A 26,466-nucleotide genomic window follows, 5' to 3' on the forward strand; every position below is an offset into this window, starting at 1 on the left:
GTTTGTAATTTCTCCGATCACAAATGCAGACATGGTTTTATGTCTACGCGGTGCAATACGCAACGCAAAGCGTAAAAACACAGTATAAGTCATTACAATCAGTAATTATGGCCCCACTGGATGCAACAAATGACTCGTTTGTAATGGGGTTTTATTGGTTTTGTCTCGTTGTCCCGGGACACATGGAAACCATAGACTGTATGATGGAAAACACAGTACACAACACACTGGATAGCTGGCCAATCAGAGCACACCTCGCTTTTTCAGACTGATGAGCTTTGTAAAAATCTACGCGTTTCAGAAAGGCGGGGCATAGAGGAGAAACAATAATGTACATTATGTGGAAAATAATGTGTTTTTTTAACCTTAAACCGCATAAACACATTGCATTACACCAAATACACAAAATAATGTTCTTTTCAGCAGCATCATATGACCCCTTTAATAACTAAATCCCACATCTTCACTACTAGTAGAGAAACGCTGCCAGGTAGAATTAATTCACACACGCAATCGCTCTTACTAATGCATTCATATGAATGTAGGGTTCCCACGCTTCTTGAAAGTACTTGAAAACAAATATAGGTCCTTGAAAGTGCTTGAAATTTTTTTTTTTTTTACAAATTTTGATTAGTAGAATGGTGCTATTTCAAAAATGTTCCTATATGCGCTGTCAAAGACAAAACGAAACAGCGCTAATGATTGGGGTGGAGATGGGGTAGCGCGAGAAAAAATCTTAGCATGCGAGCTGATGCGCACATTGAACTGCATACAGCCCTGCATGAACCTATGGAGAAGCAGTGCATTTGCGACTGAAAACTACTGCGTAAATATGAAAAAATATTTAGGAGCACCAGTGCAAATTACCCAATCAGCATATTTGTGTTTGCGCTGAGGGGAGCTTCAAAGGTTTCTAGCGTACTTACAACGTGTTTTTGCAGCAGTAAGTAATGTATCATAGACATATCTGTTGATATTGAGCACAATAATCTGAATCCACTCACTGCTCAAAACGCCGTTTTGTTCAGTGCTGAGTTCTGCAAGCTCACAAATCCTCTCATTATAACAAACAAAGTGTAGACAAGGGTGTAAATAAGTGTCATGAGTCTGGGCCCTGCGTTTCTCCCTCTTTCCTCCAGAGGGCGCCATCTCCTGGACTCCCATTCCCCAAAACCCATACACCTGTTCACTCATTACACTAATTCCCCAAACTCCACACACCTGTTCAGTCACTCACTCATCACACTCACCCTCAGCTGTGCCCCGTTGTCACTGACCATATCTTCCCCTCTCACTCACCACTCGGCCTGGCTGTATTGTGTAATGTAATGGTGTTCGTCGTCCTTAGACCTGTTTTGCCTTGTTGGCTTTTCTGTTTGAATAAAGAAGTTATCACCTGCATTTGGACCCCGTCCGAACACCGCCGGTCCCGAGTCGCTAGCCCTGGGCACGGCGGATAAATCACCCCGCAAAGTTACAGCTTCACGGCCTGATTCCTAACGAACCGGACCTGCTCTACCTCCCACCCGAGTTTGGGCTCCCAGGACCCCCGCCTCACCGAGATATAAGCGGTTGAACCGAGTTCTTCCACCCCCTCCGACCCACCCGCTCTCCCAGGGAAGGCGCTTCAAACTCGGTTCGATGAGAAAGCCCGGAGTGTTGGCCACGTCAAATCCGCAACTTTGACAGGCCGTATCTCAGAGATGCGAGACAAAATGGCGGACACGGCACAACACACTGAGAACTGTGGATACGCGCCTGTCAGTCAATAGTGGTGGGTGGGGCTGCCGAAATATGACGTCATATTGCAGTCTGGATCCAAACCACTCATTTTTTGAGCCTGGTTTGGTTTTATGAAGATTAAAAAAAATTACAGGATGGATTTTTTTCATTCTAAGGTGGCTGTGTACACACAACTCCAACACGCATTTCTGTCCAAACCTTGTAAAAGTGGATTTTGCATAATAGGTGCCCTTTAAACGAATCTGATTCAATTACCCATTCATAAAGACAGTCACTTGCTTCGTTCCTGAATGAATCAGCCATTCGAACAAATCAATTGAATGAATGATTCAGTGATAAAATCAGTGACTTGCCGCCACCTACTGGCAGTTTTACTTTCATTTTAAAGTATCTCTTCTGTTATTTAAATCATTTAATATTTCTATATTCCAAATGTTATGTTTAAAACATTAACCTCAACATGAAGTTATGAATTTAATTGCACTCATGCGACCGCTGAGCCTCATTAAACCATCTGAAAATACACCTACAAGCCACTTTTGTGTTCTTCTGTGCCACTTCTGTAGTACAAATAATTTTTTTTAATACTGATTTCATTTGACTGGTAACTTTTTCTTATTCTACTTGTTTTTATTCTGTTGTTTTAATTAGAAATTTAAAAAAAGCTTACAAATATCATTTTTTGAATTTGACAAAAGATGACACTTTTAATAAAGTTAGAAAAATGCCATTACAAAGGTAAAAACACAATTCCCTGTAAATCACTTTAAGGAGTCAAATATCATCTCTTAATGGGAAGGCTAATATTTGATAAGAATTTTTGATTATTGATTAGAAGGTGCTCCTGAAATTTTAAATTTTTTTTATTAGGAGCACAAGTACTCCTAAAAAGAAAAGTAAGCGTAGAGCCCTGTTTAACCACTTTTTATTAATTAAAAAATTTAGAAATTCTTTCAAATTTAAATCTTTTACAAGAATTACAGCAAAAAACAGTTTAATGCCAGAATATATATTTGTATCAATATTTGAGAAATTCAAAATTCCTTTGAACACGACTGCTCAAAATGGTCTAAATTTATGAAACCTACACATTCAAAACTCTGAAATTTTTTATGTAAATGTTAAGTGTAAGTGAAATGTTAAAGGGGTCATATGATGCTTTTTTAAAGATCATTATTTTGTGTATTTGGTGTAACAGAATATGTTGACATGCTTTAATGTTCAAAAAACACATTATTTTTCAAATACTGTACATGATTGTAGGTCCTCTACGCCCCGCCTCTCTCAAACGCTTAGTTTTCTACAAAGTCCCTCCTTCCGACAAGCGCAGTCTGCTCTGATTGGCCAGCTGACCCAGTGCATTGTGATTGGCCGAACACCGCAAGCACTCGTCAGAAATGTAACGCCCCTTACCAAAATCGCGAGCTTCATCTTTCAAAATGAATGTAAAGACAGTAAATAATGTCATTAGTTTTACCATCAGTTCAAGCCCGAAAGGGGAACAGATACAGTAATGATGCAGTACACAAGCCGCGGTTAAGACAGCTGACTCTACTGTGATGTGACACTCTCTCTCTCTCTCTCTCTCTCTCTCTCGCTCTCTCGCTCTCTCTCTCTCACACACACACACACACACACACAATGCGCAAAACTCCGCATTTGAACAGTCAATAGCAAATACTTAAACTACTAACAAAACAGTAGCTGATTCAGAAGCGCCAGATTGTCATAGCAGTCAGAATTACCTCCTCTCCTAGGTTCACAAAACGGTCGTCCATAAAATGCATTGCTGTTCTGTTGTAAGTAATTTTAAAGATTCCTAAATGCATCTACTTTCGGAAGGCCAAATAAAGTGCTTTTGCTTTTGCACTGAAACACAACGTCTCCCTGACATGGCTGCTTCAACACTAAATGCGGTTACTGAAACCACGCCTTCTTTCTTTGCCTGCACATTTGGGCGGCATTACGCAAATATTCCCACATAGTGACCTAAATATGTGGGGGCGTGTTAGAACGAGCCGTTTTAGGGGGCGTGGCAGAGTCTTAACTTTGATAAAGAATATCTCTTTGGTTTTGAGACTTTAGTCTTTGCTACTTCAGGGATCTTATCAATGCACAATCAGCTTGTAACACTCCAAAGAGAAAGGAAAACTTGAAATCGCATCATAGGACTCCTTTAAGTACTATAAGAGGTCTTTCATGACGCTACATATGCTGGGGTGTGAATTTGATAGGTGCTTGATAAACAATAATAAATGGTGCTTTAAAAAGTCCCTGAATCTGGTGTTCATGAAAGAGTAGGAACCCAAACTTTACTGTGCTACTTTATCTGTATCTGATTTAGAACGAGCAGAAATCTGTGAGAAATATAACGATTCAAAGACAAAAGAACTGATAAAAAAGCTGTTATAGGAGCAATAGCCATGTGGGCAGCGCTGTGTGTATGCCATAGCTGTGCACAAGGTCTTTGTCACAGCTCAAGACTTATTTGTTCATTAATTTCGATACTGGTGCCAAATCTATACTTTTAAAACGGTTCCTTTGCCTAAACCGATACTTATTAAAAAAAATAACGTCATCAGTGACTAGTCGACTTCGACTCAACTTTCATCACATAAAAGTCGACTTTAAGAAATCAGAAGTCGTTCGACCCCTAATCATTATAGGGTGGTTGTGTACACACATTTATGTTCCAACACCATGTAAAAGTGAATTTTGCATTCGATGTCCCCTTTAATGAAGCCCTTACTGTAACAGTAAAACTTTGCTCTTAATGCATCACATTTTAATTTTAGAGTTCCTCTCATTATCAAGAGCTTCTGGCTTTATAGACATAACAAAAATAATTGCATGTTAAAGTCAACATGAAACTAAAGCTACGACCAGTGAATTGTGTACAAGAAAACAAGTAACATGCTTTAAGAAAATCAATTAGGTCAGTTCTGATTTAATGCTGACTTTAAGAACTGTTGAGTTGTGGTGATGTCTGATTGACTTGTCCTGTCATAGGCTACAAACTGTGGTATTGTGGAGAGCATTCTGAACTGGGTGAAGTTTAAGGCTCAGACGCAGCTGAACAAGAAATGCTCTTCTGTCAAACACAGCAAGATTAAAGGGATCCCCAAACTAGATGATGCCAATGATGCAGGTAAGTCCATGACAGATAAACTGTCAAAGCTGTCACAGCTGTGCCAGCAGATCTCAGAGATCATGGTCTGCTCATTAGGGTGGGTGGGTGATATGGACCAAAAATCATATCATAGGCGGGTGCCCAGATGTATAAAAGGGCATCTGCTGAATATGTCACCAACTTTTGTTGTCTTCAGGAGCCGTATGTTTGCAAGCAGTCTGTACTATGTCTGTGAAACCGGGTGAGCGTTTCAAGAAGTACGTGCCTCTGTGTCAGAGGTTTTTGACACCCGAGGACACACGATTTGTGCGTTATGTGTCTAGGAGCACACGCGTTCAGTGCTTGAGAGCTCCGATTACGTTTTTTCTCTCTTCTCGAGGGAGGAGAGGCAAGCGTCTGTGGATCCCGCTGCTGCTGCATAAACATGCGGATTATGCTAATGTTAAGGGTGTGGCCGAGCATGGATACGCGAGGATGTCCCCTGTTGAAGAGAAGTTTGCGAGTTATCTCTTGCAGGCTGAGTCATTCTCTTTGAAGACTCCTGCCTTGCCATCCATGGCGCTTCAGACCACCTTGCGCTTGAATGGCAGGGCATATGTGGCAGCGGGTCAGGCTGGTGGAGCGTTGCACACCATGGCGGTGTTACAGTCTTATCAGGCTGACTTGCTGAAGGGCAGAGGTTTGTCTCCTGAGGCAGTTGAAGAGCTGCGCCACACCACAGATCAAGCAAACTGCTGTTGCCTTTGGTCGCTCAATGGCGGCTACGGAGAGGCATCTATGGATCAATCTTGCGGCCATCGGGAAGAAAGAAAAGGACTTTCTTCTTGATGGTCTGCTTTCTGCCTTGCAGTTGTGGTGAGCCCCTTGCTGGAAACGTAGCTATCTGAGTATAGCTATGTGCTAGCTCATTGATTGCTCCTCTGCTTAGGTTTTTTAAGTAGCAGTCTCCTTGAGCCCTTGCCTAGACAGTGCTATCTAGGGTTGGGTATCGTTTTTTTTTTTCTTTCTCTCGATACCGGTGCCAAATCTATACTTTTAAAATGGTTCCGGTGCCTAAACTGTGCCTAAACCGATACTTATTAAAAAAAAAAAATAAAAAAAATCACCCCAAAAATGATGGATTGGCCATTAGAATAGAAATAGAATAGAGAGTGCAAATGTTAGAGGGTCAAGTTTTTTAATAAAAAAAAAACAAGCAGATAAAATTAGAAGTAGCATTAGACTAGAGAGTGCTAGAGTTAGAGGGTCAAATGAAGATGAAAGAGATGTGTTTTCAGCCGTTTCTTGAAAATATTAAGGACTCAGCTGCTTGGATTGAGCTGGGCAGGTCATTCCACCAGGAGAGAACAGTTAATGTAGAAGTCAATGAAAGTTTTATCATGGGTAGAATGCAAAATGTTTCAATGCAAGCATTTCAGTCAAATGTAATTTATGCAATATTTCAAACCTTTAATCCACTTAAGAAAATCAACCTATAGCAACAGTTTAAAAGTAGCCCAATTCTGTGGAAAATGACTGATCACAGGTCAAGAATAAGGAGAGACAAGACCATGCTGGAGTATTTGGTGCTCAACAGATCCTGAGCTCATTAACAAATATCTGATCTTGTAAGATGTTCTCCCTTTACACAGAGTGCGTGTGATCGCGAAATCGAAAGTGAAAGTAAATAGTGCAAACGCTCATTCAAAAATATTTAAATACACCGCATCCTGAGAGCAGCTCCCTGATGCGCCAAAATTATACAGAATATTAGAATGTTTAAAGGAGTGGACACGAAAATCACGGAAGCGAAACACGTGTTGCGGGAGCAGGCGGCAGTGGTCAGAAATTCAGCGGGAGTGGGATTAAGAAAACAGCCGAATCCCGGACATTTTGGGCAATTAAGAAATCCCGGCCAGACGCATTTTTGTAGGTCCAAAAAGAGGACATGCCTGGGGAAAAGGGGACGTATGGTCACCCTAATTTATAATCTATTACTAATCGATGTATTCTTTTAAAAGTAGCATATAGAACATTTTCTGCCTCATTCTGTGACAAGAAGCCTCATCAGATCACAAAAGGAAGCATTTGACTGGTGTTGTGGAGTAAAAAGGTCATCATTTTCTCTTTTGTTGGACAACAGGTTTAGAAATGTGTATTCAGGCTAGTATTGCTCACATATAGGATGCACCGAATTTTCGGTCACCGAAAGAGAAAAACGGCCGAAAATACGAGCTGAAAATATAATATATATGGGGCGCCCGCTCTATGAATGTGCTCGTGAACCGCTTATCCTCACCAAAAAAGCAAAGTCCACCTCAAATAACACGCTGATAGGAAATTTCTATGTAGTATACTTTCTATGTATAACATGCTGTAATACAGCTGTACTGGACAACGCTGGTAAAATTAAGCTACCCTCTCGTGACGCTATGCTCTGCTCACATGCTCTGATAATAATAGCTTTGTAGGACTATACATTATTTGGATAATCAGTAAAAAAAAAAAAAAAACAACAACAACTTATTTTTGATTCTGTTACATAGAAGTGAATAAAAATAATATTTTACAATAAGGTTCCATTAGTTAATGTTAGTTAATGTTTTAACTAACATGAATAAACAATGAACAATACATTTATTACAGTATTTATTAATCTTTCTTAATGATAGTTAATGATAATACAGTTGTTCACTGTTAGTTCATGTTAATTCAGAGTACATTTACTGTTAACAAGCACAACTGTTGATTTTAACAATTGACATTAACTAAGATTAATAAATGCTGAAGAACTATTGTTCATTCTTAGTTCATGTAAAATAAAGTAATTAACTAATGTTAACTAATGAACCTTATTGTAAATTGTTACCAATATGAATTCTGTCCAGTTTTATTGTGTTACTTTTAGTAAAGTGTGGTTATTTTATTGGCTTGTGTTTTTTAAATTCAGTATCATTAAAAATGATTGAGTTAAATTAAAAGGTCTTACACAATTACTTTATATTATTTAATAAAATAATAAATAATCATTACAAAGCATTTTCGCTTTCGGTTTTCGACCAAGTGCATCCAGAATTTTCGGTTTCGGCCCAGAATTTTCCTTTTGGTGCATCCCTACTCACATAGCATAGCTATCTGAGGATAGCTGTGTTCTTAACTTGGTTGGGATGTTCCCCTTTATCTAAAATCGGGTTCCCCCATTTCTGCCAGGTTATGTGAGCAGCCCGAGGCGTCAGTGGCTTGGCCCCTATCTGAGGAAAGGCTTGGTGAATGTCTGTCACTTCCTTGGTCACTCACCAGGTGGACAGGCACACGCCTCGTCATGGCATGGTTGGCATTTCGTTCCCCAAAGTTTCTGCTAGAGGACACAGTGTGAGTTCCCAAGAAGGGGAACATCTCGGGTTACGCATGTAACCATGGTTCCCGAGAGGGAACGAGACGCTGCGTCTTCTCACCATGCCTTTGGCCTGTTTACGTCTCCTTCAGACAACTAAGTTGGTGATGTATTCAGCAGGTGCCCTTTTATACTTCCGGGCACCGTCACGGGTCATGTGGATCAATAGGATTGGCTTTTTTTCACATTAGCTTTAGACACCGGTCATGCTGGCAGCATTCACCAAAGTGTCCGCTAGAGGACACAGTGTGAGTTCCCAAGAAGGGGAACGTCTCGGGTTACGCATGTAACCATGGTTCCCGAGAGGGAACGAGACGCTGCGTCTTCTCACCATGCCTTTGGCCTGTTTACGTCTCCTTCAGACAACTAAGTTGGTGATGTATTCAGCAGGTGCCCTTTTATACTTCCGGGCACCGTCACGGGTCATGTGGATCAATAGGATTGGCTTTTTTTCACATTAGCTTTAGACACCGGTCATGCTGGCAGCATTCACCAAAGTGTCCGCTAGAGGACACAGTGTCTCGTTCCCTCTTGGGGAACCATGGTTACATGCGTAACCCGAGACATACTTCCACTTTCGGATGCAATCTCTTTCATTCCTAAAATTAAACTAGGGCTTCAGTATTCCAGTGTTATTTGAATGTTTTGTGAATGTTATTTGAATTTGTCTAGAAATGTCCAAAAACTCAAACTCAAATCTTTGATAAAAAAAAACTGAAGAAAAAATAATATTTTGCATAAAGAAAATTATGCCTTATTGACCTGTTCACACCAAGCCGAACGTTCAAACTGAAAATTCTGTGTGATAAACTTTTTAATTTGAATCTGTGTGATAAACTTTTTAATTTGAATCAGTCATAGCAAATATCAGCTCATAGCAAATTAAATACTGAGACCAACATAAGAATATTATTAAAAAATAAAACAAATACAAGTAAATCAGCATGTTAATAAGCAAATGCTATATTATACCACAGTCTTTGTGTAGCCTTTCTGGTCTGAACATGTGGAAATTGGCCAAACGTTTGTGTTGGTGTGAAAACATTAATGTCTGTTCCATTAATGTGAAAAAGTCTTCATTTGGTAATTGCAGTTTTATTTGAGCAGCTTCTGTGTTTGGCAGATGACTTCTTAAAGTACTGTAAATATGAAAAAGCTGTTTTTAAATGCTTGATTCATCCGTGAGTAACTCTCGCTCTGTTATGTAGGGGGGAAACATTCTTCTGAGTGCACTCTGATCCTGACTGAGGGAGATTCAGCCAAGTCCCTGGCTGTGTCCGGTTTAGGAGTGATAGGGCGAGATCGATATGGAGTGTTTCCACTCAGAGGAAAGATGCTAAATGTGAGGGAGGCCACACACAAACAGGTAAGCTCCAGGAACCTTGACACGGAAAGACAAACCATAGTAGAAAATAAAAGCATAATTGCATGTGTTGAACTTCTGTGTGTGTGAAACATTGTTTGAAATTCCATGTTTCCCCCTCTAGAATAGGACAGTACAGTTTATACTTTGATGTTTAATGAAAAAGAAAAAAGTAATTTTATGGTTTGTTTCTTCACCCTGCGGTACCGAAATACTGAACCGTAATTTTTGTGCACCGTTACACCCCTAATTTTATGCTCAGCTCTAAAATATTTCATTAGTTTGAAATTACTTTTTTGAGAATACATATGTTATTAGATGTTTTTTAAAAATGTTTTTAACCAGCTACGGCAGCAATAAGGCTAACTTTTCTAATTCCTTGATTTGTGTTTCTGTGGCGTCACGTTGGGTTGCCCCGTTACTAGTTAGATCTACTTATTAAACATCATGTGTCTTTTTTTTAACTGGAAGTTGACCTCATTTTGATTATAGATCATGGAGAATGCAGAAATCAACAACATCATTAAAATTGTGGGTCTTCAGTACAAGAAGAGCTACGATGACCCAGAGTCCCTGAAGAGCTTACGCTACGGAAAGATTATGATCATGACCGATCAGGTGCGATTATGTGCTTTAGTTGGTCTTCACTGATCCTTTTTTGAAAGAACATGTCTTTTCTATCCATTAAGTAGGCAGAGATGTTCTCCATTCCTGTATGCATCATTTCTGTTACATGTACTATCAGGATCAAGATGGCTCTCACATCAAGGGTCTTCTCATTAACTTCTTCCATCACAACTGGCCATCTCTGCTGAAGCACACCTTCCTGGAGGAGTTTATCACACCCATCGTAAAGGTATGATAATCATCCAATAAAGAAAATGCCCCATTTATCAGTGCTGCTTCATTTTTTAATACTTTTAAAAAATATTTTTTTTAAATTTCTCTTTAGGCCAGTAAGAATAAACAGGAAGTATCATTCTACAGCATCCCGGAATTTGATGAATGGAAAAAGCACACAGAAAATTATAAAACTTGGCACATAAAGTACTACAAAGGTTTGTTTGTGTGTTTTACTACTTATCTTAACTTTGAAACAGTCTGCATCTAAAAACAAGCAGCATTCATGACTATATGTTTACTGCACATTTGTCAGGTTTGGGTACCAGTACAAGCAAAGAAGCAAAGGAATATTTTGCTGACATGGAGAGACATCGAATTATGTTCAAGTACAATGGCACTGAAGATGATGCGGCCATCACACTGGTTAGTTAGTCACTACTGTTCAGTACTGGTCTTGCTTATACTACATTTGGTGCAACATTACATTTATTAAGATATTAACAAATTTGTTAACATTGTGTGTGAACTCTGCTCAGGCCTTCAGTAAGAAGAAAACGGATGACAGGAAAGAATGGCTGACTAATTTCATGGAGGACAGACGGCAGAGGAGGATGCATGGGCTGCCTGAGGTACCGCTATCAATTACACACTCTTAACAAATGAAGGAGAAATGTTTGTGAATATATCACTTTAAAAACAGAAGTAGTAAATTATTGCCCTGTATCTTGGGTTCTATTTGAATGTCCCCTTTAAATCTGGATGGGTTTCTATCTGTGAATGAGTCACTGTATACTCTAAACAAGGGGTCCTGCAATTTTCAAGCAATTCTGAAGCAATTCTAAACTGCAGGACTGTGATCCATCAATACCAAAAATGTCCCTCATTGCTCTTAATAAAAGTTGATCAAATTGATAGCTTCAGTCCTCGATTAGGATTGTCTGAGCTGTATTAAATACACTGTAACAGGGTGTCCGCGGGTCCTTAAAAAGTCTTAAAAAGTCTTAAATAACGTTTTCCTAATATAAGGCCTTAAAAAGTCTTAAAATGTCTTAAATTCGGATTCGATGGGTCTTAATTATTTGGGGTCTCATTACCGCTAAAATATCTTCAGTCTGACGGACCTAATGACTTTACAATCATTGGACAGACCCGCGGTAAGTTACTGCGTCATCAGAGAGAATTGCAGTAAGTTAGCAGAATACAAGCTGAGGCTCACTCTGTTTGTCTCGAGACTTCAGAACAAACGAGCGTGACAGCACACATAAACTCAGAAGAAACACACTGAGGTAAAAATTCAAAATGTTTAGTTGATTCATAACATGATATAGTTAAATAACACCATGACAAGTGAGCTATTTTACTCAATATTCTCACGATGCAAAAAACAAACAAACATTCTAAACACCTAAAGCGTGCAGGCATTACGTGAAGTCTACAACAGTTCAATAAACTAGAAGTTGTATTAAGAGACTTAAATATTAGACACCATATTGCCTGTTTTTGCACTATTTCGCCAACAAAAATAATTCCAAACAAAGCCACAGCGCTGTTTTGCGTCTCTGAGCAACATGATGGTGTTTCGAATGAATCACTCGTTTAAATGATTCGGTTCAGTCGCAATGACTCACTTAACAGTGACTTACTGCCACCTACTGGCGCTTTTAATTTCACATTTAAAGTATCTTTTCATTTTTTTAATTGTTTCAAATATCAGTATTCAATGTTTTATGTTTAATATATCAAAACATTATTTATGCATTTGTAACTGCAGGTTAAATGCATTCATGTTCTGCATTAAACAGTGTGTAAACACATCTAAATGCCACTTCAGATGCAGCTTATGTCTGGATTGCAAAGATGAATTTTGTTGATACTGATTTCATTTGCTTGGTAACAGCCCAAATGTCTTATTCTTATTCACTGATTAAATGTAAGAATTTCACTCAAAAGATAATGCCTGCTTATAGAAAAATGGCTTTATAAAGGTAAAATGCCCATACAAGGTAAAAATCTATTTAAACTTATCTGACCACCACCACAGAATATGAAGAATATCAGAAACTTTAGGAGTCAGCTGTCCACGAAAGTCCTTAAGATACCAGCATGATAACACACTCAATCAGCTGAATGAATGACTCAGTACTCACTCATTAAGTGACTTACCGTCACTTACTGGTAGTTTAGTTGAGAAGTTTGTTGAAAAGTATGCATTTTTCCCCTCAACATTTCTTATTTGTATATTCATAAATGCATTTAAAACATTAATCTCATAACATTATTTATTGCAGTTGTAATTATTGTTATTTGCGGTGTAAATTATTTAATCTGACTGGTAGCAGCTCTATAGTGTATATTGAATTTATTGATCAATTTTAATAATTTGACATGTAAGATGATGCAATACATCTAAAAAGGTTAAAATAGGCATTTGTAAAGGTAAATATGCAGATTTAAGTATGTAAAAGCTGATAGAACACTGATGAAAATTTTACTTCAGAATAAATTGTTTACTCCACCAAAAATCTCAGTGATGCAGTTATTTTGTGGGGATATTTTGTATGGAATATTGTCTGCTGACATGAAAAGTTCACTGTATATCATAGTAATAAATACCATTTATTACAGCATTGATATTTTGTTTTCTTTTTAATTTATACACATTAAATATTACATATATGTATGTAATAAAATGTGTATTTCCATTACAGGTTTAGGTCTTAAATTTCATATAAGGTGGTATTAAAAAGGTCTTAAAAAGTCTTAAATTTAACTTATTCAAGTCTGCAGAAACCCTGTGTAAACACACACCTGCACTAGTACTTTACCGTTCAATCCTTAATGACCTCAAAAGACATTATATTTGGACTGTTTTTCAGTTTTTCAGTTACCTTTAGCTTGCACACTAGGTCCTAGGGGACTAAAGATATTATGCACTATGTATTATGTCATGATAAATAAGTAATAAAGTTACTAGTTTGCAAGAGACAAGCACGTTACTGACAGGATCAAAAACAAGTAGCCAGGCAAGGCTTGCAACATGCTAACGTCCTACATGTGGGTTTCGCACATTGCAAACATTATTTGCTAGCTGGTGAGCCGCTCACAGAGTGATCATATGCTGTAATGTGGGGAAAAGACATTAACATAAGCTATTTCAGGAAATTGAAAAAAATGGATGTTGCATTTATGGCATTAATTATTTTAATGTGTAAAATAGCAAATGTTAATCATAGTAATTATCTTAAACTTCAGATATCAAGACATTCACAGTTTGTTTTAACCGATTTCCTTTCAACTAAATTTTTATTTCTATTTTGTTTTTCTTCTTACTGTCAAGTACGAGTGACTACTTTTAGGAAATTAATAATTTTCTGATCAGTCATTGTGCACGTCCCTGTTGTCTCATCACAGCAATTCCTATATGGCACATCAACACGACACCTGTCCTACAATGACTTCATCAATAAAGAACTCATCCTCTTCTCCAATTCTGACAACGAGCGGTCGATTCCATCACTTGTTGATGGTGTGTATCTTCAGTTACGTTCTTACACGTTAAACCCTGGGTTTCTCTTCTTACTTTGAGTAATTAAAATCTTTTTGCTGGCCTGATTATGTTTGACTGAAGTGATAATGATGTAGATTTGCTGCTTGTCTGGGGTTTAACTGGGCTTCTGAACTTAATGTCTGCTTTCATCTGCTGCATGCAGGTCTGAAGCCGGGTCAGAGGAAGGTGTTGTTCACCTGTATGAAGAGGAATGATAAAAGGGAAGTCAAGGTGGCCCAGCTGGCTGGATCCGTGGCTGAGATGTCTGCATACCATCACGGCGAAGTTTGTAGCAAACCTTTCTTTGACTTGCTTCTTTTATTTATTCTTGGTCCTCACTGTTGTAGTGATTTACAGTGGATTTCTGCACCAGTCATATGCAACAGTCTTGAAAAAAATGTGAATGTTTTGGAAAAGTCATGAAAATTTATTTCACAAATCTCTGTGTAATACAATATATTTTTTTTAGCAGGTCCTGAATTTCGTCGTGTTCTCATAAACACAGTCGGTTTTTGTCTTAAGTGAATGTAAGCAGTTGTTGAGAAAGAAAACCATTGTGTATCAGTCAACCTCTCTCGTGACGCCAACACGGAAGTGATTAAAACTGCAATTCATCGACTGGCCGCTAGAGGCTGGCTCCAAAAGGGAGTCAGTCCCATAGACTCCCCATGTTAAAATGCCCAACTTTACAGCAGAAAAAAACATGTTTTACAGCCTGGTACAAAAATTATTTTGGTCTATATAGCTAATTTTGCCCTTCATGACAACTGTGAGGGGGGGTGAGTTTTTTTATAACTCATCCGTTTAAATTATATTAAGCCTTAAAGTTCTGCATAATTAAGGGCGTTGCCACTTGAGTGACAGGCGGATTGCCGCTGCTGTCACCGCCGTCAAGCTAGGAGGGCGTGGTTTCAGCAACCAGCTTTGCCAATTTTCAATTATCCGGGAGTGACACGCGGTGACACGCAGCCAAGATGGCGACAGCCAGCTCCGCCCACTTTGAGCTTCAAAACCACTCTTCAGAAAACTACAGCTGACGTCACGGACACTACGTCCATGTTTTTATACAGTCTATGGTATCAGTACACTGGATCCGTGTGGTCGGTCTTAAAGGGACAGCAGCGTAATAAAGCTGTGCCGTCAGTCATTAATGTTAATCAAACAACAAAAGACAAAAAAAAAGATCATTCACTGCTCTTGACTAAGTAACTTTTGTAACTTTAATTTTATGGATTAATCTGTTTTTAATTGACAGTTTATTTAATTTCTGTACCTAAATGAAATTCAGGTCCTGAGTTTAGTTGATAATACTGGTTAAATAAATTATATTATTCAGTGATGTGATATGTTCTCTGCGTGGAGTAACCTCTGGCACAGTCGTAGCTTGTACTTATTATTAAAACAAAAAGAAAGTAAATAAGTAGCATTAATAGTCATTCATTTTAGTTAGCGTATGCTATGATAAATTTGAACATAGATTTTTCTTCTTATTTTACATGTATTCTGGCAAAATAATTGAAAATTAGGTCATGAATATTGTCTCAAAATCATGGAAAGGTCATGGAAATTTATTGGTAAAAATGTGTACGAACCCTGTATAATGTAAAAAATTGTTACATACAAAAATTGTTATGAAATTGAATAGAATGAAAGATTTATGACGAGAAATGTTAACTTTTCTGCAGCAAGCCTTGATGATGACTATCGTGAATTTGGCCCAGAACTTTGTGGGCAGCAACAATATCAACATCCTTCAGCCTCTCGGTCAGTTTGGTACCCGTATCAATGGCGGGAAAGATGCTGCCAGCCCTCGTTACATCTTTACTATGCTTAGGTAAGAGTTTATTTGTTTTGACATTTACTGGTGCATACATCCAAACAATGCATTTTGAAGGCTATGAAAAAAAATGTAGTGAATGTATCTATGTAGGCTATGTTATACATCAGTTGCTGATTGTTTACCGTTTTAAAGCAGAAGTTCAAATAAGATAAAAATGGTATATATTTAAACACATAAACATAAATAAGCAATGAAAAAAGTCCTAGGCCTGGTCCTCTCTTGTCTTTCACTGTCGTCATTTCTTCTTTTATCCCTCCGGAGCTCCTCTGTGGCGCTCGAGACCATTAACATTCTCATGAACAGACCATAAACTCATTAGTCATTAACATTCGCTCCACTAGCCTCGTTCTGCTCCCACAGGTCTCAGCCCCGCCCTGCTCGTCACATTATATTTAATGTCTAACAAGATATATTATAGCAAAATGTGTGTTTTAGTCATAAGTATTGTGCTCCTTTTCTGTTGCGCTGTTGTGCTTAAAGGAGACTTGCTTGCTGTCAGGATGAGACTTTATGCAAAATGGAAATAGTCGCGTGACATTCTGACATGTACAGATAAGGATAAAGCCATTAAATGTTATGCGCCTCATATGAGTCTCAAATGCTTTAAAGGGCACCTATTATGCCCCTTTTTACAAGATGTAATATTGATCTTGGGTGTCCCCAGAATGTGTCTGTGAAGTTTCAGCCCAAAATACCCAACAGATCATTTATTATAACAGCTGGAAAATAAAATTTTTGGGGTGTGTCTAAAAAAAGAGCTGTTTTGGAGTGTATCGCTTTAAATGCAAATGAGCTGCATATTCCCACCCAGTCTCCAGAAGAGGGCGTCACGTATACGTCTCTCTGCATTGCATATCTACAGCAATAAACAGCTGGTAGAAGCAACATAACTGAGAGTGAGAGAACTCATCTCAACTCACGCTGATCAATGGACCGAGCCGCGCGACTGTGCTACCGAACGAATCTCGTACACACACAAATATGGTTAAAACGCTAAGCACTATAACGACATGACATTCACAAAGGGGTCTGGAGTGATGAACGTATTTAGGTAGATTTTGAAGTGCATTACCTTGAAAAATGTAAGTAAGCCACAGCGTCCTCAGCAGCTCAGATGTTGGGAGAAAATGAAGACTCTTATGTTCAGTCTTGCATAGGGTGACCATACGTGCCATTTTTCCTGGCCAGGATTTCTATATTGCCTAAAATATCTAGGTTTTGGCTTTGTTTGCGTGTGCAGACCGATCGGTGTATGACATCAAAGTACCATACAGATGGTTATGCTTTCGAAACGCTCTCGAGGTACTTTGATGTCAAACACTGATCGGTCTGAGCCGCACTGCTTTTAAGTCGAACACACCTAATATGTACGCGTAATTGCATCGCTCTGACCGTAGATCCCACCTTCTCACACGCCATGATTGGTCCATTATGTACAATGCTTGCATGTTATTGGTCAAACTACTTTTCGATCATTACCTTCAGCAAGCATGAAAACAGGAAAACAAAGCCAAAACAAATCCTGGCCAGGACGCGTCCTGGGAAAATGGCACGTATGGTCACCCTAGTCTTGCATCCAAACACGGAGCATCGGGATTGCTTGCGAGACATTGTTGACGTTACAGCTGCTCAAGCGTGGAGAAAATGGAGGACAGCAAACAACCACTGAGGGCGGAAACAATAGCAATGCAGGGCTGTCAATCAACCCCCGTGGCCCCGCCCTACGCAATGTGACGTCACACTACGAGAGAATCAAAACAGCAGGCCTAGTGAGACTGACTTGGTTTAAAGGGGATTAAAAAATGAGGAGTGGGTGGATTTTTGTCATTGTAGGGTGGTTGTGTTCACACACTGCCAACACACATTTATGTCCAAACATATGTTACAACTGTAGCGACTCAACTCATGATTAATATGAATAATTAACCATAACTAGTTATAATTAATTATGAATATTTTAGATCCGCTGTAGATATTTGGTTGACCTCTCAGGGTCAACTGTCTTGTCAATTCTAAGAATGTTAATTTCCTGGTTAAGGGAAATAACTTTCTTACTGTACAATTCTACGAAGCTTGTAGCGTAAATCTGCATGATTAGTGACTCCGGTTATGAGCAAACAATGAACACGTCAAGTGTGATACAAGTAAGGTTTTATTAACTACATAAACACTTAAACTAGTCCAACATACTACATAAACACATAAACTGGTCTAACATCCTACATAAACACATAAACTGGTCTAACATCCTACATAAACACATAAACTGGTCTAACATCCTACATAAACACATAAACTGGTCTAACATCCTACATAAACACATAAACTGGTCTAACATATGGTGTGTCAGCTTTAAGGTCAGAGAAGATCCCCGCCTCTCAAGATGGGCTTATCCAATGAGAAAGGCCGGAATCCCAAGTGGGCGTTTTGAGATCCTGGGGAGTTTTATGACTCTTTGTGTGGAAACATGGTACTTAGTATCTGGAACTTGAATCGAAAATACTAAAGATTCTCAGGACACTAATATATTGCCTATGTACCAACATATAATATACATTCTTGTTTAGATCATCAGAAGGCGAATTCATAGATACTAAACACGGTATATGTAAGGTTATATGAATGAGTGGTTTATCGTAAACATGAATAAAATAGTCTATAATACAACAGATTAATACAAAACAGCAATAATATACACAATGGTCTGAAGAATATGTGTGTTCATTCAAAGAAAGGTTTTCCTATGAATTAATTAGGGCACAGTCCATTTCTACTCTGCCTTTGTGCCTCTTGCTTCTGGGAAATGCAGCTGAGAGCCTCTGCTCGCATTCCACAAGGTTGTAAATGTATCGGGTGTCATAAAACCAGTGATATCATGATTAGTTGTCATGGGGACCAGGGGGCCTGGTGTTTGCAGAAATCCTGGCCTCCAGTTTATTGAGTGAGGGGACTGTGACGATTTGTTAATCTAATGAATAATTGATTTGTTAAATCAAATAAAAATTAGTGTGTCAGATTGGTCGAGACGCTACACAACACCATGTTAAAGTGGATTTTGCATAATAGGTGCCCTTTAAATATAATTTCTCTATCAAAGCACCTGACAGGGCAAGCCCCATCAAACTATGTTATATCTGCAAGTGAACACGGCGCATTATAGTGCATCCCAAAAAGGCACAAAATCACTTTCATGAACTTTTACATGAACTGTTCCCTCCTGGTGGAATGATCTGGCCAACTCAATCCGAGTCCTTAGCCATCTTCAAGGATCGGCTAAAAACACATCTCTTCCATCTTCGTTTGACCCGAAGAAGAAAAAAAACACTCGTTGACCCTCTAACTCTTGCACTCTCTATTCAATTTCTATTCTTACTACTTGCCTTCTTTAGCCTCTGACAGACTATCTTCTTGTTTTCTTTCTATTTATTATTAAAATGACCCTCTAACACTAGCATTCTCTATTCTTTTTCTATTCTTTTGACGTGTTTTATGTTTATAAAAAGAAAAACCTTGCTATGTGTACTGCGTTAGGCTAACCGAGACTTGTCACAACACTTACATATTGTTGCTCTTTTGTTGGTGTTATTGCTTCTATTGTCCTCATTTGTAAGTTGCTTTGGATAAAAGCGTCTTCTAAAGGACTAAATGTAAATGTAAATATATATTATTTTGTTGTTTAAGTTGCTTAATGTAAAGCATTATCATGTTTAGGACAACTTGGGTCCCTCTGCAGCTCACTCCACTAAGTTTCAGATGCATTGTCTCCATTCGTTGTCAATTATGTTCATTATTAATTATTATTATCAATTTATTTTATTGATTAGTTGTGACAGCCCTAATGCTTTTATTGTCATTTCAATACACACTGTTTAATTTCATTCATTCATTCATTCATTCATTCATTCATTCATTCTTCTATCACATAGTTTGACATTAAGCTTAGTAACTATATTTTGCTTTATGACTACATCTATATCTAAAGCAATCAGTTTTTGTTTTTTCTTACAGTCCACTGGCCAAACTGCTGTTTCCTGCTGTGGACTCCAGCCTGCTGAAGTTTCTGTATGATGACAACCAGAAGGTGGAGCCAGAGTGGTACATACCCATAATTCCCATGGTACTGGTGAACGGAGCTGAGGGTATCGGGACTGGTTGGGCCTGCAAGATCTCCAACTACGACCCACGAGAGATCGTCAACAACATTAACCGTATGCTCAACCACCAGGACCCTCTTCCCATGGTAAGACCCCATCCTTACTCTTGTCCTGACCACTGCACGTTTACTAGGCATGTGACGGTTAAGCATTTTTATATCATGATAACTGCAGAAACTTTTTTCCACATTATTTTTGGATACTTGTTTTCATGTGTGGCCATTTTTATCTTGAATGTGCGAGGCTTTCTGTGTCTGCCACTTTTGGTTATTTTACTTGTTCAAAAACAGCATGTTATTCTTGTTAACATTGCAAACTTAATTTGTTAATATTTGTTATATTATTTTAATTTATTGTCATAATAAATTAAATGACTACGGTGCTACATATGTAAACCTATATAAACAAACGTGAAGTATGAACAAAATGAATTTCGTTCCTTTGTATGTCTCCACATATGGTGGAATGACAATAAAGCTCACTTGACTTGACTAATCATAAACACTGGTTTGTAGTGCAAATAGTTTTACCGTTTAATGCATTTTGTTATTCTTCTAGTTATTTACCTGTATATACCTGTATATATTACCTGTATATTCCTAATGACTTGGAAATCCCACACATTCACGTTGCATAAACGCAGCGTTGTAAATTTTAACCAGTTGATGGAAAATAAGTTAATTTGCCTTCTAAAGATGTATAGAATTAGTGTCAAGTGTTAGTCACAGTAGAGGTGGGCGATGTACTGGTAGACTTGATAAACCGGTAGAAATTTGTCAAGTGGTAGAGATTTGTAATTATAGTCTCACAGTATAGACATTACAGTTACACACGTGACATTGCAGTGCTGCTCTGTCATGAAAGTATATAATTTGCATGTGTTTTTAAACCCTGCCAGTTCAAACATTCAAGTGATTTTAAAAAGCACACACCTTAAGTGCTCGCTTTGTTTTATTATTTTTACTTTTATTGTTCTATTGCTCGTAATCAGTTTCTTTGTTATTCTTTTATTACTGTTTACTTGTTTACCAGCACGTCTCAATTCAAGCGCAATTTTATTAGAGGAATTTGGTCTGATTTGCAGAGGTGAATTGCTATTGATTGTTTTTTTTTTAATTATTGATAATGCAAATTTTCCAAAATGTTTGGGAAAGGTTTACCCAATTTTTTAAATGTCTCTGCAGCAGACAGGTGCAAGTGCTATTCTGTCCGTGTTATTATGATAGTTAAACTAAAGGAACAAAAGCACAAAAAAAGTTAAGCGGTCAGTGTTCTCCATTTTTAGCATGTTTGTTTCTTGAGACCTTATCTAGCTACTGTGATAAACAGCTGCCACAAGTGCTTATGGAAACAGCACTACAACATCAGATACTATATCTTTGGATAGAGGGGTCATCAGGTTCAGAATACGTTTAAATTACTCATTCTCTGCATCTCTTCATGTTTTTGTTAGCTGCCCAGGTACAAGAATTTCAAAGGTGCCATTCATGAGCTGGGACAGAACCAATATTTGGTCAGCGGAGAAGTATCCGTCCTGGACAAAAATACTGTTGAGATTACTGAACTTCCTGTTCGCACCTGGACTCAGGTAAGGTCACCTGTAGAAGTCTTTTGATTTTATAAAGCTGGATCTCTTCACTGGATTACTGATGTGCTGAGGTTGCCAGAAATGCCGTCTTTTCTCTCTTTCAGGCGTATAAGGAGTCGGTTCTGGAGCCCATGCTCCAAGGAACAGATAAAACTCCTCCTCTGATCAGCGACTATAAGGAATACCACACTGACACCACAGTGAAGTTTGTGGTGCGCATGACAGAGGAGAAGCTTGCACAGGCAGAGGCAGCCGGTCTTCACAAGGTCTTCAAACTGCAGTCGTCCCTCACCTGCAACTCAATGGTACGAACCTCCCCCCCTGAAGCTCCTGAATCAAGCTGTCATGATTTCACACCTTGATACATAATTACGCCAGAATCAATCTGCGGAGACATAAACCACTGTGGAGTAGCCCAGTACCTGCGTGACTTGTCATAAACATTAGCTCCAGCTACAGTGTTCTTCCTCAAGACGCATGCAGTTTTGTTTATTAACTGCTAGAGTGCCAAAAGTGTACCTTTAAAGATGGCACCATGTGGCCATGAGTGGTAAAAGTTTTCCTAGTACAGGTTTTAATTGACACAAACTTAAGGCAAACCAAATGTGCAAATAAAATCAACACAAAGCAATGTGCATGTTAGAACAATACAACCATGTTAGAGATATTTTTAGACAATATTTTTGTCATTTTTCCCTTTTGAATACTCAGTAGGTCTAAACACAACTAAACTAATAATTAACAACATTGTACTAAATCAGTGTTGACACTATTGACAGCTTTCGCACTGTACAACTTGCACTTTATTTTCATATACTTTATCAAGTGATTCCAGACATGATGAGAAATTATTTTAAAGCATACTATACACCAAAAAATTAAGGAAAAACACTGAAGGTTATTAATAATGTCACCAATGTATCGTCAGTTTTACCGTGTTTTTTTGTGAAACTGATAATGTGATTTCTATTTGCCTCATGTGTTTCTTCTCTGGGCTGTAGGTGCTGTTTGATCACATGGGCTGTCTGAAGCGTTATGAGTCGGTGCAGGATATCTTGAAGGAGTTCTTCGAGCTGCGCCTGCACTATTATAAACTGAGGAAGGACTGGCTGGTGGGTAGTCTGGGCGCTGAGGCAGCCAAACTCTCCAACCAGGCACGATTTGTGCTGGAGAAGATTGATGGAAAAATATCAATCGGTGAGATGTTTATCCATGCGTCTGTCTGAAATATGCATTTATTTTTTCTTGTCTTTCTGGTTGGTAAATCTGAATCTGCTTCAGTGTAATAACGGTAATAACAGCCTTACTGCAGAGGACAAATGAAGGAAGGGCCATTAAAAATCTGTTTTAAACATTAAAAGACAAATGTTTTAATGGTTTGTATAATTTTACCAGAGAACAAGTCAAAAAGAGACTTGATCCGAATGCTGGTGCAAAGAGGATACGAATCCGACCCCGTTGCAGCCTGGAACAAAGCCCAGGAGAAGGTATGTGAGGATACAGCTATGAGCATTTATGCATCTGTTAAAGGTCATGTATTAAGATAAATAAAGTCCGTGCATTATGACAAAACACAACATTTTAGACATGTGTAATATTAAAGTTACTCTATATTTCTAACATTCAAACATTCAAAATAATTAATTTTTCAAAATGGAACCCACGCTTTAAGCTGCTGCATCCACAAATTCATTAAAAATCACATCATTGCAGAGTTTTCTGAGATACACAGTAGGGCTGGGTAAAAAGTATTGATTTCTAGATGTTAATTGATTCTAATTTTTATGAAACGATATCGATTCATAAATCCCAAGAATCAATTAGTCTAGCCTGTCAGATAATGAATGGAACATTGTTGCGCGCCTCCCATCAAATAAATCGCAATAAGCTTTGTGATTTGTTACTTTTGATATGAAACAAAGTCTCAGATTTCAAATTCTGTCCAGTTTATTACAATATTCAGATGCCGTTTTGGTGCTTTTTAATGTGGAGTGACAGATCGCTGTAGCGCCTCGGTTAGAAGCGGCAGTGCGAACTGATCATCTCCTCTCCTTTAATAGCACTTACAGCATGAAATAAACATGAATGAACATCCAAAGGTATGTTAAAAGAAAGAGTACAACTTACCGAAATCTGTAAATGCGGAAAGACTACAATAGCTTATAAAAACAATGTCACGTAACGTCACATTTACCTCAGAAAAACATATTCGGTGACCATGAACTCATTAGTCAGCTAGAAAAATTAACTAGAGAGCAGCATTTTGCTAAATATGCACCATATAACATAGTCATTATTTTTTTACTGTTCTTCAATATTTAATTTATGTTTGAATAAATCTGTCAAGTTTTTGTGACAACAACCATTTAAATGTTTATATTTCAAAAAACGAATTTGAGTTGAAATTTAATTATGTAATTTAAAGTTAAAGTTAACGTAAATATTACAAAAACTTTATTGAGTATATTTTAAGTGTTTGTATGCAAATCAGCAAATTTCAACCTTCCATATTATTGACTCACAGGTATATTTTACAGCATTAGTCAAGAGATTTTTTTTCCTTGAGAAAATTTGCCATGTCCTAAACCTGATATCTATCCAAAATAATCCATATTGAATCAAATCGAATCAAAATTGGAATTTTCCAAGAAATATTTGACATAAAATGTTGTTCCGCCAAACTACTTCTTTTGTGCAATAACTGCCCCTGAATTGTGCATGCTGTCAGTAAGTTACATTAATAGCTGTTATTAAGTTGGATTTTTTTAAATTTTAATTTGTAATTTTATAATATTATAATAAGTTGCATTTTCTAGTTTCTAGTGTCTTTAGTTCTTGAACTTTTAACTCACTGTTTCTCTCTGTTTGGCTGGATGATGATGATGATGTTAGTCTTTGGAAGATGAGGACGAGGATGGCGATGGTAATGACAGTGACAGCTCAGTGGACTCTGGCTCATCCTCTGGGCCGAATTTTAACTACATTCTGAACATGCCGCTGTGGTGTCTGACCAAGGAGAAGGTCGAGGAACTCCTCAAGCAGAGAGACCTGAAGGTACTATTATCTGTCACTCTTACAGCCAAGTGTTACATTCGATGGTTCATATCAGATTTATATTGTAAGGGATAATCCACGGCTAGTTGTGCATTAAACCAATTTAATGCAAGACGCCGAGGCAACAAACCACCTGATGAGAACAGGGTGTTTGCGGGTCCTTAAAATGTCTTAAATAATGTTTTCCTAATATAAGGCCTTAAAAAGTCTTAAAATGTCTTAAATAACGTTTTCCTAATATAAGGCCTCAAAAAGTCTTAAAATGTCTTAAATTCGGATTCGATGGGTCTTAAATATTTTTGGTCACATTACCGCTAAAATATCTTAAGTCTGACGCACCTAATGACTGTTTACAATTATTGGACAGACCGAAGATTTTTTCTTCCACTTTCTTCGTAAGTGATGATCGCGTCATCAGAGAGAATTGCAGTAAGTTAGCAGAATTCAGAATACAAGGTCGCACTGAGGCTCACTCTGTTTGTCTCTTTGTGAGAGTCTTCATAACAAATGAGCGTAACAGCACATATAAACTCAGAAGAAACACACTGAGGTAAAAATTCTGAATGTTTAGTTTATTCATAACATGATATAGTTAAGTAACACCATGACAAGTGAGCTATTTTGCTCAATATTCTCACAACGCAAAAAAACATTCAAAACACCTACAGAGTGCACGCATTACGTGAAGTCTAGTGCGCATGCGCATTTACATTTACAGTGCATTTACATTTACAGTGCTCTCTTTTATGGCATGATTCAGTCTATTAAAATACATTCAGAATGATCACAAATTCAAGACATGGGGGCAGAAAATGTGTATATTTATACCACTTCATATAGTTAATTTCACATGGAAGAGTGCTTTTTTTTCTTCAAAAATTACCATATACAAATGTAATATTGACTTTTTTTTCAGTTCATTAAACTGGTCATATGATGCAATTTCAAGTTTTCCTTTCTCTTTGGAGCGTTACAAGCTGATTGTGCATAGATAAGATCCCTGAAGTTGCAAAGACTAAAGTCAACAAACCAAAGAGATATTCTTTATCAAAGTTAAGACTCTGCCACGCCCTCTAAAACGGCTCGTTCTAACACGCCCTCACATATCTAGGTCACTATGTGGGAATATTTGCATAATGCGCCCAAATGTGCACGCAGAGAAAGGCGGCGTGGTTTCAGTAACTGCAGTTAGTGTTGAAGCAGCCATGTCAGGGAGACGCTGTGTTTCTAGGTGAAAGCAAAAGCACTTTATTTGGCCTTCCGAAAGTAGATGCATTTAGGAATCTTTAAGATGACTTACAACAGAACAGCAATGCATTTTATGGACGACCGTTTCATGAACCTAGGAGAGGAGGTAATTCTGACTTTGCTATGACAATCTGGCGCTTCTGAATCAGCTACTGTTTTGTTATTATTTTAAGTATTTGCTATTGACTGTTCAAATGCGGAGTTGTGCGCAGCGTGTGTGTGTGTGTGTGAGAGAGAGAGAGAGAGAGAGAGAGAGAGAGAGACAGCGTCACGTCACAGTAGAGTCAGTTGTCTTAACCGCGGCTTGTGTACTGCATCATTACTGTGTCTGTTCCCCTTTCGGGCTTGAACTGATGGTAAAACTAATGACATTATTTACTGTCTTAACATTTATTTTGAAAGATGAAGCTTGCGATTATGGTAAGGGGCGTTACATTTCCGACGAGTGCTTGCGGTGTTCGGCCAATCACAATGCACTGGGTCAGCTGGCCAATCAGAGCAGACTGCAGAGAGTGCGTTTGAGAGAGGCGGGGCATAGAGGACCTACAATAATGTACAGTATTTGAAAAATAATGTGTTTTTT

General features: G+C 38.1%; 1 protein-coding gene across 3 annotated transcripts in view; it reads left to right on the plus strand.

Moving 5' to 3' along the window:
- Positions 1-26,466, plus strand: part of LOC107563214 (DNA topoisomerase 2-beta-like) — a 73,514-nt gene that overhangs the window by 12,629 nt on the left and 34,419 nt on the right. For all 3 annotated transcript variants that reach the window (XM_016248027.1, XM_016248026.1, XM_016248028.1), the window contains exons 11-26: positions 4,753-4,891; positions 9,455-9,612; positions 10,102-10,227; positions 10,355-10,465; positions 10,562-10,667; positions 10,766-10,875; positions 10,989-11,081; positions 13,864-13,978; positions 14,163-14,284; positions 15,685-15,833; positions 19,848-20,079; positions 21,447-21,581; positions 21,686-21,886; positions 22,583-22,778; positions 22,977-23,068; positions 24,474-24,635. In XM_016248027.1, coding sequence (XP_016103513.1) covers positions 4,753-4,891; positions 9,455-9,612; positions 10,102-10,227; positions 10,355-10,465; positions 10,562-10,667; positions 10,766-10,875; positions 10,989-11,081; positions 13,864-13,978; positions 14,163-14,284; positions 15,685-15,833; positions 19,848-20,079; positions 21,447-21,581; positions 21,686-21,886; positions 22,583-22,778; positions 22,977-23,068; positions 24,474-24,635 — 2,247 coding nt within the window. The remainder of the gene's footprint in view (positions 1-4,752; positions 4,892-9,454; positions 9,613-10,101; positions 10,228-10,354; positions 10,466-10,561; positions 10,668-10,765; positions 10,876-10,988; positions 11,082-13,863; positions 13,979-14,162; positions 14,285-15,684; positions 15,834-19,847; positions 20,080-21,446; positions 21,582-21,685; positions 21,887-22,582; positions 22,779-22,976; positions 23,069-24,473; positions 24,636-26,466) is intronic.

Source organism: Sinocyclocheilus grahami, unplaced genomic scaffold (assembly GCF_001515645.1).
Source record: "Sinocyclocheilus grahami isolate Dianchi unplaced genomic scaffold, SAMN03320097.WGS_v1.1 scaffold862.1, whole genome shotgun sequence".
Classification (NCBI taxonomy): domain Eukaryota; kingdom Metazoa; phylum Chordata; class Actinopteri; order Cypriniformes; family Cyprinidae; genus Sinocyclocheilus; species Sinocyclocheilus grahami.